Source organism: Arachis ipaensis, chromosome B10, assembly GCF_059453495.1.
Source record: "Arachis ipaensis isolate K30076 ecotype BB chromosome B10, ASM5945349v1, whole genome shotgun sequence".
In the NCBI taxonomy this organism is placed as follows: Eukaryota; Viridiplantae; Streptophyta; class Magnoliopsida; order Fabales; family Fabaceae; genus Arachis; species Arachis ipaensis.
Genome location: NC_142435.1, coordinates 121,655,538 through 121,668,396, shown reverse-complemented (window position 1 = coordinate 121,668,396; position 12,859 = coordinate 121,655,538). Strand labels below are relative to the sequence as shown.

The 12,859-nt window shown below is 45.7% G+C and overlaps 1 protein-coding gene across 1 annotated transcript; it reads right to left on the bottom strand.

Moving 5' to 3' along the window:
* Positions 1–8,594: 8,594 nt before the first annotated feature.
* On the bottom strand, positions 8,595–9,641 carry LOC148581526 (uncharacterized). The gene has a single exon (XM_088492407.1). It carries the CDS (start codon positions 9,639–9,641, stop codon positions 8,595–8,597), a length of 1,047 nt encoding a protein of 348 aa, XP_088348533.1.
* Positions 9,642–12,859: the final 3,218 nt, after the last annotated feature.

The following is a 12,859-nucleotide window of genomic DNA, read 5'->3' as shown; positions in this document are numbered from 1 at the left end:
ACGCATAGAGTCTTTGTACAATCGAAGAATAAAGTTTTACTAAAGCGTCCAAAGGTATTTAAATCTGATCTACTATATAATTATTATTGGAATAAAATTTAAGTACAAAATAAATCTTTAAAATTACTTTCTTTTTTTTCGCTGCGTATTATGAACACATAGTGATCCTTCACAATGATTTAATCCTAATAATAGTTTATATATATATATATATATTCGGTTGGTCGGTTACCGGACGGTTCGAGTTTGGACTTCTGGGAAGTGGTAGGGGCTCGTCAGGTCGTGGACTGCCGGGCTTGTGTATGCGAGGTCCCAAGTACTTCGTGTAAAAAAAGGGGGTGTCACCTGCAAAGACACTCCGACGCTCTTGTCAATAAATGTGCAGGCGAAAAGGGGTGATGTGATATGTGACGTACCTTGGGAGAAGGGCAAATCCTTCCCCTTATATATTGTGTCAGGGGTGGGCCCTATAAGGACAGGCCCACTTTCTCTGGGACGTTCTCCCACAGCTGTGAATGAGCTGTATGGGACGCGTGTCCGGGTTGGCTGCGGGGCGCCTCACCCGTGATCGTCCGGGTCGGGTGGCGCTCGGGTCGGGCCAACCCGAAGAGGATTTGGGCCAGGCCGTAACAGTGCCCCCACGCGCCAGTGATAGTCGTGGGAGCTGTAAATCATGTTGCTTGTATGCGAAGTTTGTATTCGTAGGTTTTGATGAATGACAAACCAACAAACAACTTGAATGAACAAGCATGTTGAAAGATCAACCAACATTCAACGTTAAGGAATGAAGAGTTGAAAGCAACACAACAACAACAAGAAACTCAAGTCCACAACATTTGAAGACAAGTATAGTGTCTTAGGACTTAGGTAACTTCTTGTTAAGAACCAATTGCTAAATCTCTCAACACACACTCACAAAATGTTTTGATGCACATCTTGCAATTCGATGCTAGCCAAATGGTTTAAAAACTTGTTTTCAAAGGTACAAAAGCATAGGAATCGACTCCAACAAAGTTTGAGATCAATCCTAAGTATTTTGAAGTGATTTTAAGCCATTCTTTAAGGTTTGCATCGATGCACACTCATCTTGCATCGATGCAAAGCATGCGACGACTTGTTGCATCGATGCAAAGATGTTTGCATCGATGCAACCTAGCTGAAAATTCAAATTTCAACTTCAAAGACACATTTGCATCGATGCAAAGTGTTATGCATCGATGCAAATGATTCAAAAACATAAAAAACGGCTAGTTTTGACAAAAAGGCTCCATCCCATTAACTCCCCAACGTTTCTAAGGTTTGGGGAGTCTATAAATAGATGGATTGAAGCCTTATTTCATATATGTGAGTATTTACAAACTATCTTGTTCATATTCTTTCATTCTACACATTTTTAAGGTGTTATAATACACAATTTGAGAGAGCAATATCAATTGGTTCAATAGTGCCAAAAATTGTAATCATACACTCTTCTAGAGAGTACTCATTTCGTCTCAACAATTCTTTGAGAATTGTTTTCTTGAACACTTTGTAAATTGGAGTGTGATCTCCAAGGTTGAGTCAAGAGTTATAAACACTATAGTCGGTGAGGATACCAAAGAAGTATACTAAGTACTCAAGGCAAATCTTAGAGAAGGTATTTCTAAGTGGAGTAGGTTAGTATACGAGTGGTGATCATATACCGTGAGGTGTTAGAAACTAAGGACTCAGATTGTAAAAGGTTTTGCGCGAGCACCTTGAAGCTTGGCAATAGTGGAACTTCTCAATAGCGATTGAGAAAGAAAGTGGACGTAGGACAAGGATTGTGCCGAACCACTCTAAATAGCGTTTGCATCTCTCCAAACTCATCTCTTCAATATTATTGTCTTTTACCTTTGAGCAAATAAATTGTGATCGAAAAGTAGCTTCGTAAGTACTTAAGGAATAGCTTAAGTCCGATTGGTGAAAAGCTTGATCAATTTATTTGAGTTGGTGTCTATTGGAAAGTAAAAGCTCCTTATAAATGCTTAGCAATTGAGTTAAGCTCTTGGAAAAATACTAGTACAATAACACTTTTGTATATTGTCTTTAACTTTCGCAAAAAGATTCATTGTTGTTGCAATACTCAATTCACCCCCCCTCTTGAGTAATTGTGCATAGGTTCTACAAGAGCTATCAGTGGCGTGTTACTTCGCGTTTCATTCATCATCGGTAGGTCGGCCGCTCGTGGAAGGGACATGCCCCCTGCGTGCGTGTCTCTTGGTTGCTGAGGCAACCGTTTGTCGCTTCATTCCTCGCGCTGAGCATTAAATGCTCATAATGGGTTGCAAAACCTCGTGTGCAAATATTATTTTGCCCCCAAGTCTTTCGCGCTTTCTGAGTGGCAGATTTAAATAGTTTACCTCCCACTTTTCTTTTCTTTTTACGCTCCTGTTTCTTCCATTTCCTTGTTATCTCCCTCTTCTTCCCTCAGAAATGCTAGAGTGTTGTTGCAGTTTCTTCGAACATCTTTCTCTCATCCTTTCAGCTTTCGTAACAAATTCAGGTAATCCTTGGACTTTTCTCTTTTCTGCTCTGTTATTGTGTGTTTGCCGTTTGTATTTGCTTGTTCTTGCTGTCTTGTTTAGAATATGTTGCTATATGACCTTTTGATGCTAGGTAGGCGTGTTAGGGGAGGGGTACCATTCCAGGGTAGGTTTTTAGGTAGCTTTCGGGATAGGCGTAGCTTTGGCCATGCTTGATCTTAATTGTTGAATAGGATAAACGTAGTTTTTGGGTTTTTTCGGGCTCCCGACCTCATAGACTAATGGAGTGGTACCCCCACTGTAGGTATGCCTCGCATCGTCTCCCGGGCTTCCACCTCCGAGGCGAACTATGACCCCTACGCCTGGGTGACCTCAGACGTAAAGGACTCGCCGAACCAGATGGATCTAGAGGAGTTGACGGAGTTCCGACAAGCCGGGTATCTGTGCGGGGGGACAGATGAGGAGACCAATTACGAGACCTTCGTCCCTGTGCCTGACGAGCAATTGTACGAGATTAATTTCCGTTCTCCCCGGGTCGCCGACTGGATTTGGTTTTACAAAGCCATGTTCACCCAGGTCGACGTCCGCTTGCCGTTCTCCGATTTCTAGATGTCTCTCCTTAATCGGATATCCGTGTCGCCGTCGCAACTCCATCCGAACAACTGGGCTTCTATCCGCTGTTTCGAGGTGGTTTGTGAATATCTCGAGCTGCCGGCGTCAGTGGAGGTCTTCCTCTTCTTTTTTAACCTCACCAACCCCTCCAAACAAGGGAAAGCGAGGAAAGGGTTTTTGTCTTTCCAGTCTGCCCAAGGCCGGAGGATATTTGGCCTGTTCGAGGACTCTTATCATGGGTTCAAGGACAAATTCTTCAAAGTACGCCCTGTTAAAGGTCGCCATCCCTTTTGGTTATCGTTAGAGGGGGAACGCCTCATCCCGACTTATTGGAGTTTCGGGGCGGGGTCTAATTCTTTCATCAAGGTGACCTACAAAGGAATGTCCCCTGTAAATAAAAGGATTGACGATGTGTTGTTTGCTATTTTTGGAAAGAACCCCGTGAACCCCCACCTCCTCATGGGTGAACGGGAGTCCGCCAAGAATTATATTTGTGAGTTGTTCTGCCTTTGTGTTTTTGCATTGTTCGTGGTTTGGTTTGTTCTTCCCGACTTCACGACTAATGTATTTGTTTTTTTGTTACAGTGGAGATGTCTGACTCGGTGACTGGACTCGAAAATTTAGTCAAGACCTTCTTGGAGGACAGTGATGACGAGAAGGTCGACAAGAAGGACGCCGGGAAATCGGATGGCCCTTCTGGGGAGAAGGGGAATCAGGCTGTGCCCTCTCCCCAGGACACCGCAATGTCCGAAAAGAATTCGGCCGAGGTGCAGGCTTCCCCCATTTCCGAAGAGGCTGCCGTTGGCGGGCACTCATCTTCTACCCACCAAGACTATGATGATGTGGAACTTGTTCATACTCCTAAGAAGCGGAGGGCATCTGCCAGCCCGGAAGGAACTCTCACCATTATGGAACGAAATTTTGATGCTACGAAATTCATCAACTTCCAGCTTATCCCTGGCACAGAGGACCATTTCCATGGTACCGATTTGGCGGGTCAGGCGAGGTGGATGTATCGTACTCTGCTCCGCGGGGCTGTGATAGCTCGGAAAGCCGAGTTCGAGTTGTCGGGGATGCAGGCGCTTCGAAGGAGACTTGAATCCTCTGCCCAGACCAACAACGACTTCAAAGTTCAAGTCGAGTCACTCCGGGGGAAGCTGTCCGAGGTAGGGGAGAAGCTCAAGGCTGCCGAGGAGAAGGCGGCATCTGCCGAGGAGAAATTGAAGACTTCCAATGAGTCGGTGGCCCGTTTAGCCGAGCGGGAGATGTCCCTGGAGAGCCAGCTGAACGCCACTCAAGGTCGGGTGGCGGCCTCAGAGAAGGAGCGCAACCAGGCCGTTTCGTCGGCTAAGGCTGCCAAAGTCGAGGTCGAAGAGCTTAAGAGGAAGCACAAGGTGACCAAGGAGCAAGGGAAGAACGCAATCTTCATGACTGAGGATGCTCTGAAGGCTCAAGTGAAGGTCGTAGCCCCTGACTTCGATACGTCGGCTATCAGGGTCTTCAAAATGATCCAAGACGGCAAGATTGTCGACATGCCTCGGAAATGATTTCTTGTAACTTTGGTTTGGTGTGGATTTTTTGAACACTTCGTTGTGACTTTTTAACTTTATGCTTAATTGGTCGCTTGGTCGACTTATCATTATTATCATTTATCTTGCTTGGTGTTTTGTTTTCGTTACCGTCTTTTCGGGGTGGACCTATTGCTTGTGTCCGTTTTGCCGTTTGTGTTGGTAACCCGATTGAAACCGTTGTGGTTTTATTTTTGAAATCGTTGTGGTCTTATTATCGTGGCCGTTCGATATGGCTAGGGTTCTGTTGGCTTCCCGGTGTGATCAATCCCGGGTTGCCGTTTACGAGCACGATCTCGCGGGGTACGCGTTGGAAGATAATAGATGGAAGAATTTGGACAAGAGTTAGTCGTTAGCTAGACAAATTCATGAACACAGTAGGCATTTGATAAAAGTAAATAATTGGGAATTAACATTTGATTAAATTGAACCTCTACCCAACTTATCAGGCCGCTTGGTCGGTGCACCCAAGCTACGAATAGAACCTCTTCAGGTTACCTGCATTCCATGTTCTTGGGATTTCTCTGCCGTCGAGTCTTTCCAGCTTGTAGGCGCCTTTGCCGAGCACTTCTTTGATTCTGTAGGGACCTTCCCAATTTGCCGCCAGTTTTCCTTCTCCTGGGGTCGGTAAACCGACGTCGTTGCGTCGCAGGACGAGGTCTCTTTCCTCAAAATCCCTCCTGAGGACTTTAGTGTTGTAGCGCAGAGCTATTCTTTGTTTTAGTGCTATTTCTGACAAGTGGGTCATCTCTCTGGTCTCTTTCACCAGGTCTTTTTCCACCGCTTCGTCTACTCCTGCGAGAAGTAACCGTGGACTCGGTTCGCCAATTTCCACGGGTATTACTGCGTCGACCCCGTACGTTAGGCGAAAGGGGGGTTTTCCCGGTGGAGCTTTGCTCGGTTGTCCGGTAAGACCAGAGGACCGAAGCGAGCTCGTCTGCCCATGCGCCTTTCTTGTTGACTAAGCGCTTCTTGAGGCCTAGTAGGATGACTTTGTTTGCGGATTCCACTTGTCCGTTCATCTGGGGATGTTCTACTGAGGAAAACTTTTGTTTTATCCCCAGGCCGGTGAGGAATTCCGTGAACTTCTTGTCAGTGAACTGCGTCCCATTATCCGAAATGACGACCTCCGGGATACCGAAACGGGTTATCACCTGTCTCCACATAAACTTTCTACAATTGGATGAGGATATGTTGGCTAGTGGTTCAGCCTCTATCCATTTGGTGTAGTAGTCGATGGCGACTATGAGATATTTAACTTGTCCCGGGCCAACTGGAAAAGGCCCTAAGAGGTCAACTCCCCACTGAGCGAAAGGTCGTGTAGACATCAGTAGGCTCATCTCGGAAGCCGGCGCTTTGTGGAAGTTGGCGTTTTGTTGACACTTTACGCATTTTCTGACGAATTCTTTGGAGTCTCTCATCATTGATGGCCAGTAATATCCAGCTCGGATGAGCTTCCTTACTAGGGCTTTGCCCCCGATGTGGTAGCCGCAGCATCCCTCGTGGACTTCTCTAAGTACATAGTCCATCTGGTCGGGGTGTAACCACTTCAATAGGGGTTGGCTGAGCCCCTTTCTGAACAGTTGTCCTTGTATGACTGCATATTTGGCAGCCTCCCTTCTCAATGTTTTGGTCGCTTTCTCATCATCAGGCAGCTTGCCATGTTCAAAGAAGTTTGTGATGGGGTCCAGCCAGGAGGGGCTTGACTCCGTCAGATGGAGGGCAACTGTCGGTTCCTTCACCATGCCCTGGATGAGAGACCGGTTGCCAGCTCCCGGCTTCGTGCTTGCTAATTTAGATAGGAGGTCTGCCCGTGTGTTCCTTTCTCTTGAAACGTGTTGGACCGTGACCTCTTGGAACTGCCTGGTCAATTCTCTAACCTTTTCCAAATACTTTTGCAGGAGGGGGTCCCTGGCTTGATAGCTTCCGTTTACTTGCGAGGTGACGACCTGTGAATCGCTACACACTTCCAGCCTTGTTACCCCGACTTCTCGGGCTAGGGTCAGTCCAACTAAGAGGGCTTCGTATTCTGCTTGGTTGTTCGACACCGGAAATTCGAACTTAGATGATTGCTCGTAAATGACTCCCGCCGGGCTCTCTAAGATGACCCCGGCTCCCCCGGACGTCTGGTTAGAGGCCCCGTCTACGTGGAGCCTCCACCGTGTACCCGTTTCCTCGTGGGGGTCACCTGTTACCTCTACCAAGAAATCTGCCATCACCTGCGCCTTGATTGCATGTCGGGGCTCATACTGCAAGTCGTATTGGGAGAGCTCGATGGCCCAGGTCATCATCCTTCCAGCCAAATCAGGTTTTTGGAGTACTTGGCGAATTGCTTGGTCCGTTCTCACGACTACGCGATGGCCCTGGAAGTACTGCCTCAACCTTCGGGAGGAGGTTAGGAGTGCCAGCGCCAGCTTTTCCAGTTTGCTGTACCTCAGCTCTGCTCCTTGTAGAGCTCTGCTTACGAAGTAAATCGGTTGCTGAGCCTTCCCTTCTTCTCGTACGAGCACTGCTGCAAGGGCTTCCTCTGTTACTGCCAGGTAGAGGTAGAGTGGCTCTTCGGCCTTGGGCTTCCCGAGCACCGGAGGTGCTACTAGGATCTCCTTGAAGTGGTTGAATGCTTCTTCACACGCTGGGATCCATTCGAATGCTATCCCCTTTTTCATCAGATTGAAGAAGGGCAGAGCTTTTGCTGCCGATGCGCCGAGGAAACGGGATAATGCAGTCAGCCTTCCTGCCAATCGTTGGACGTCTTTGATACAACCCGGGCTCTTCATCTGGAGAATTGCTTTGCATTTTTCAGGGTTGGCTTCTACTCCTCTTTGGGTGATCATGAACCCTAAGAACTTCCCAGCTTCCATGGCAAAGGCGCATTTGAGCGGGTTGAGCCTCATGTCGTGTTGCCGGAGGGACGCGAACACGCCCCCCAGGTCGTTTAGGAGATCGTCGGGCCGTGTGGTTTTCAGACCAAATGGCATTACCTTGTAGCAGTAGATCCCTCCAGGCGTTATGAACGCTGTTTTGTCCTCGTCGGGTCGGTACATCGGTATCTGATTGTACCCAGAGTAGGCGTCCATGAAGCTCAGATATCGGTACCCCGCCGCCGCGTCGACGAGTGCGTCAATGTTGGGAAGGGGATAGCAGTCCTTGGGACATGCCTTATTGAGGTCGGAATAGTCTACACACATTCTCCACCTCCCATTGTGTTTTTTCACCAAGACCACGTTTGATAGCCAAGTCGAGTAGTCCAGTTCTCGGATGAACCCTGCTTCAAGGAGGCTGGCCGTCTGCCTGGCCACCTCCTCTGTCCTTTCCTGCAACATCTTCCTTCTCCTCTGGGCCACTGGCTTAGCCTCTGACTTGACGGCCAGATAGTGTGACATGAGCTGGGGATCTATCCCTGGCATGTCGGCTGGCGTCCAAGCGAAGAGGTCGGCATTCGCTCTGATCATCTCCATCAAAGGTTCTTTTAGTTCATGGGGGAGATTTCTATTTATGAATGTGAACTTCTCCTCCCCATCACCGACCCTAAATTTTTCCAAGTCCCCCTCTGGCTCGGGCCTGGGCTTGTTGTCTATTCTGGCATCCAGGTCGGCAAGAAAAACCCCTGATGCTTCTTTGGACTTTTTCCTGAGAGAGAGACTGGCGTGATCGCAAGCGACTGCCGTTTCCAAGTCCCCTCTGATGGATCCTACGGATCCGTCATCAGTAATAAACTTCATTACGAGCAGCTTCGTGCTAATCGCTGCCCCAAGATCGTTGATGGTTTTTCTCCCCAAGATGATGTTGTAGGCTGTGGAGTCTCGCAAGACTACGAAATTGGCCATTACTGTCCTTCGTCTCTGTCCTTGTCCCATGGAGGTCGGGAGGGAGATGATCCCATCCGGCTTGATGAAGTGGTCACCCAACCCTACCACACCGTGCTAGTGCGCAGTCCCAAGGCATCAAAAACGTTGTGAAACATGATGTTCGAGTCTGCCCCTGTATCCACTAGGATCCGTTTGACGAGGCCGGTTCCAACTCTGGCCGTGATGACCATGGGGGAACTTTCCGGTACCTCGTCGAACCATTGGTCCTTGGGGCCGAAGGAGATGGATGGGAGTCCCCGGGAACTTCTCGCGGGTGAGGAGGAGACAGCTAGGACTTTGGCGTCTTTCTTCTGTGCCAATCTCGACCTCGGGGCGGAATTCCTCGCTATTACCACGTTCACCACCGTGAGACCGTGGTCGTCCCCCTCTGGTTCTTGGCATTGTCTTGTCGCCCGGGGCCTGTCCTCGCCCTCGTGATCGCGATTCCGTCTCCTCGGCTCCCTTATGAGGTGGGAGAATTCGGCAAGCTTTCCGTCCCTGATTGCTTGCTCCAGGGAATCCTTCAGGTCAAAACAGTCTTGGGTCTTGTGCCCGTATCCCTTGTGATATTCGCAGTAAAGGCTTTTGTTTCCCCCCGTTCTGTCCTTCAGAGGTCGGGGTCTCGACAGTATCCCCTTCTCGGCTATCTGTTGATAAACTTCCGTGATTGGTGCCGTGAGGGGGGTGTAGTTGGTGAATTTTCCTACTCGGGGAAATGGCTTTGGCGTCTTACTTGGACCGCCGTCCCTGGCGTGTTCCTTTTGTCTTTCTCTACCCTCGTAGTGGCGGGTTTGGTTGTAGGGGGGTTGCCGTTTGTTGGCAGCCACGACCCGGCTGACTTCTTCATCGTTAATATACTCCTTAGCGATGCATTGGATCTCCTGCATTGTCCATACTGGCTTTGTGGTAAGGTGCTTCCTGAAGTCCTCGTTCAGGAGCCCATTCGTCAAGCACAAGCTCGCCACCGAGTCCGTCAACCCATCGATTTCCAAGCATTCGTCGTTGAAGCGATCTAGGTATTTCCTGGTAGGCTCCCCGGCTCTCTGGGTCACCCCCAGCAAATTGATCGGGTGCTTGGCTTTGGCAATCCTGGTCGTGAACTGATCCATGAATTCATGGCTGATGTCGGAGAAGCGGGTTACCGAGCCTTGCGGGAGGTTATTGAACCACCGTATTGCAGGTCCCGCCATGGTGACCGGGAAAGCGCGGCACCTTACCTCGTCTCCTACTCCCTCTAAGTTCATCCTGGCCTCAAAGGCCGTGAGGTGTTCCAGCGGGTCTTGCGTTCCATCGTACCTCATGTCCGTTGTCTTGTCAAAGTGTTTTGGCAGCTGGACCTCGAGTATGGAACGGTGGAATGGGGTCGCTCCCATTATTACGGGTCCTCGTATTCCCGTCGTTCTCCCGACGAGTGTCCTCATCCCCGCGGTTTGCGGTACGCCGCCTCTCACGTCTGGCGTAAATGACGGGGTCATGACGTCTTCTCGCGCGCCCTCTCTCCCCGGTGCTTTCGGAGTCAGCTTGGGGGGTAGGCGTACGTCTGGAGCGACTCCTGGAGCGAGAGCGGGAGTGACTCTGCTCTGGGGTGTGTTGGTCGCGTTCCCTATCTGCTAGTCGGCGTTCCAAGTCTTGCATTCTATGGCGTAGCTATTGCATTATTCTGGCGTGGTTGTCGCCAGTCCCCCCGAAGGGGCATCCCTCGTGTGATTGTGTTGCGTTCCTCGGAGGCGACCTTGGATGTTGTCGGGTTTCCGTCGCGGCGGCGTCGCCTCCGGGCACGGCCTCGCAGCCTGTCCCAGTCTGGACTAGCACGAAGTCCATGAACGAGTCCCCACAGATGGCGCCAATGTTCGGTTGGTTGGTTACCGGACGGTTCGAGTTTGGACTTCTGGGAAGTGGTAGGGGCTCGTCAGGTCGTGGACTGCCGGGCTGGTGTATGCGAGGTCCCGAGTACTTCGTGTAAAAAAGGGGGGTGTCACCTGCAAAGACACTCCGACGCTCTTGTCAGTAAATGTGCAGGCGAAAAGGGGTGATGTGATATGTGACGTACCTTGGGGGAAGGGCAAATCCTTCCCCTTATATATTGTGTCAGGGGTGGGCCCTACAAGGACAGGCCCACTTTCTCTGGGACGTTCTCCCACAGCCGTGAATGAGCTGTATGGGACGCGTGTCCAAGTTGGCTGCGGGGCGCCTCACCCGTGATCGTCCGGGTCGGGTAGCGCTCGGGTCGGGCCAACCCACGGAGGATTTGAGCCAGACCATAACAATATATATACGGATTGGATTTTAGAAACAATTTCGAACAAACAAGAACTATTTTGTATCACAAATTATTTATGATTTTTCGCAAATGAAGACGTAATTTCTTATATGGTAAAAAATAGATATGAAGTTGCATCGTATATAATATGTATATTTAGTGTCCATAAATCAAGATTTATTTTTAAAATGTTAGAAAACATTGTTTATCAATACGGTATATATGCATTGTCCTTTATACATATATAATATGTGAGCTGTATATTTATGTTATTTGTGATATTGTTTATTTTATAGATTTAGTGACATTATTTGTGATATTCTTCATATAAAGTTGATAGTAAAAACTTACTAGATGGTTTGACTAAATCATCTAATATTATACATAAATTTTTACTATGTCCTAATCTCTCAAGCATGCTATCAGTGTCTATAAAATGGAGTGTTAGTAAATTTAGTTATGATCAAAATATTTTGTCTTGTCTCCTTGAACACAAAATTCTCAAAGTTTTACCTAATAATGAATTGAATTTATACCATTTTAAAATTATAATAAATTTTAATTTATTTTTATTTGTTAATTGAGTCATTGCCACGTCAAATTTTAAATATCATTGTTATTGCATTTTACAATTAAAGTCTAAAAAACGTAATATTTTATCTATTCTATACTTGTTTTATTTTTTGTTGTTACATTTGTTATTGTATGAAAAATACTTTAATTTCTATAATAATTTCTATCTAAATATAGTTACAAAATATATAACAAAAATTAAATTACATTATAATTTGTTTCTTTTCTCGTGATATTAAAATCAAAAAATATAACATAAATATATGTATCAATTAATATGTTCGGTATATTATATTTACTAATTTATTTTAAATAAATATATTAAAAATTAGAGTTTCATATTAAAAGAATTTAAATTTTGGTATACATAAGCTTTTAAAAACATAATAAACATACCGGCTTTTAAAAATAACAAAAACACAAGAGTCTAAAATAGTCCATATTTACAAAGCTCCATTGATAGGCCCACCAAAATCCCCTTGTATGAATCAATCAAATGGGCTATGAACCCCAAATCATATGAAGATCATCACTATATCTAACGGAGCCCAACATTGATAACCGTTACATCATTTTATGGAAACCAACGGGACTTTTTCTGTTTCTATTTCACTTAACGTCAACCAAGCTCTGTTACATGTTCAGCGAGCCCTGCAAGCTGCTCCCAAAGGACCAGCATGATACCACATGTCATTCTAGTATTCAACCACGGTAAATATATATAAAGAGTATCTGTACGTTATAAAAATCCAAAATTTAAACTTAGATTGAACTTCATACTTACAACTCAAAACACTAGACCACCTCTGGTGGCCTAAGTAGAAGTTAATTTGTTATATGTAAAATTGGTGATATGCAATAATATCTTAGTTTTGAACTTTATCGTAGTAGCTTGTTATTCCCATTGGCATGATTGATTGTGGTTATTATATGAATGGGAAAAATATAATTTTTACCTCTGAAATTTTTTAAAAATTTTAAAAATATTTTTTATTTTTTGTTTATTTTAATTTTGTTTTAAAAATTTTGTATTTACATTAAATATATTTCTAATAGCTAAGTTTTCAATTAGCTTAAAATCAACTCAATAACTTCAAAAAACAATTTTTAATACAAGTAAATTATATACAAAATTTGAGTGAAATATTAAATTAGTCTTCTACATTTGGATGTAATCTTATTTTAGTCCTTAAGGTTTATAGTGTCCTATTTGAATTCAAAAAAGTTTCACTTAGTTTCAATGTAATCCCACCGTGAGATCAAAGTTAAATAATCAACGGAAGGGTTAAGTACTAATTTCGTTCTTAAGGTCTGAGGCGAAAATCAAATTCATTCCCGACCTTTTTTTGTTATTAAAATCATCCCCAATATTACAAAACGTTAAAAAATCGTCATTTCTACTTCAATTATATTTTTTTTGACTAAATTACCATTCATTATTAATAAAAATAATATTAAAAAAATCAAAATCCCACCCCACCCACTCCCCAGTAT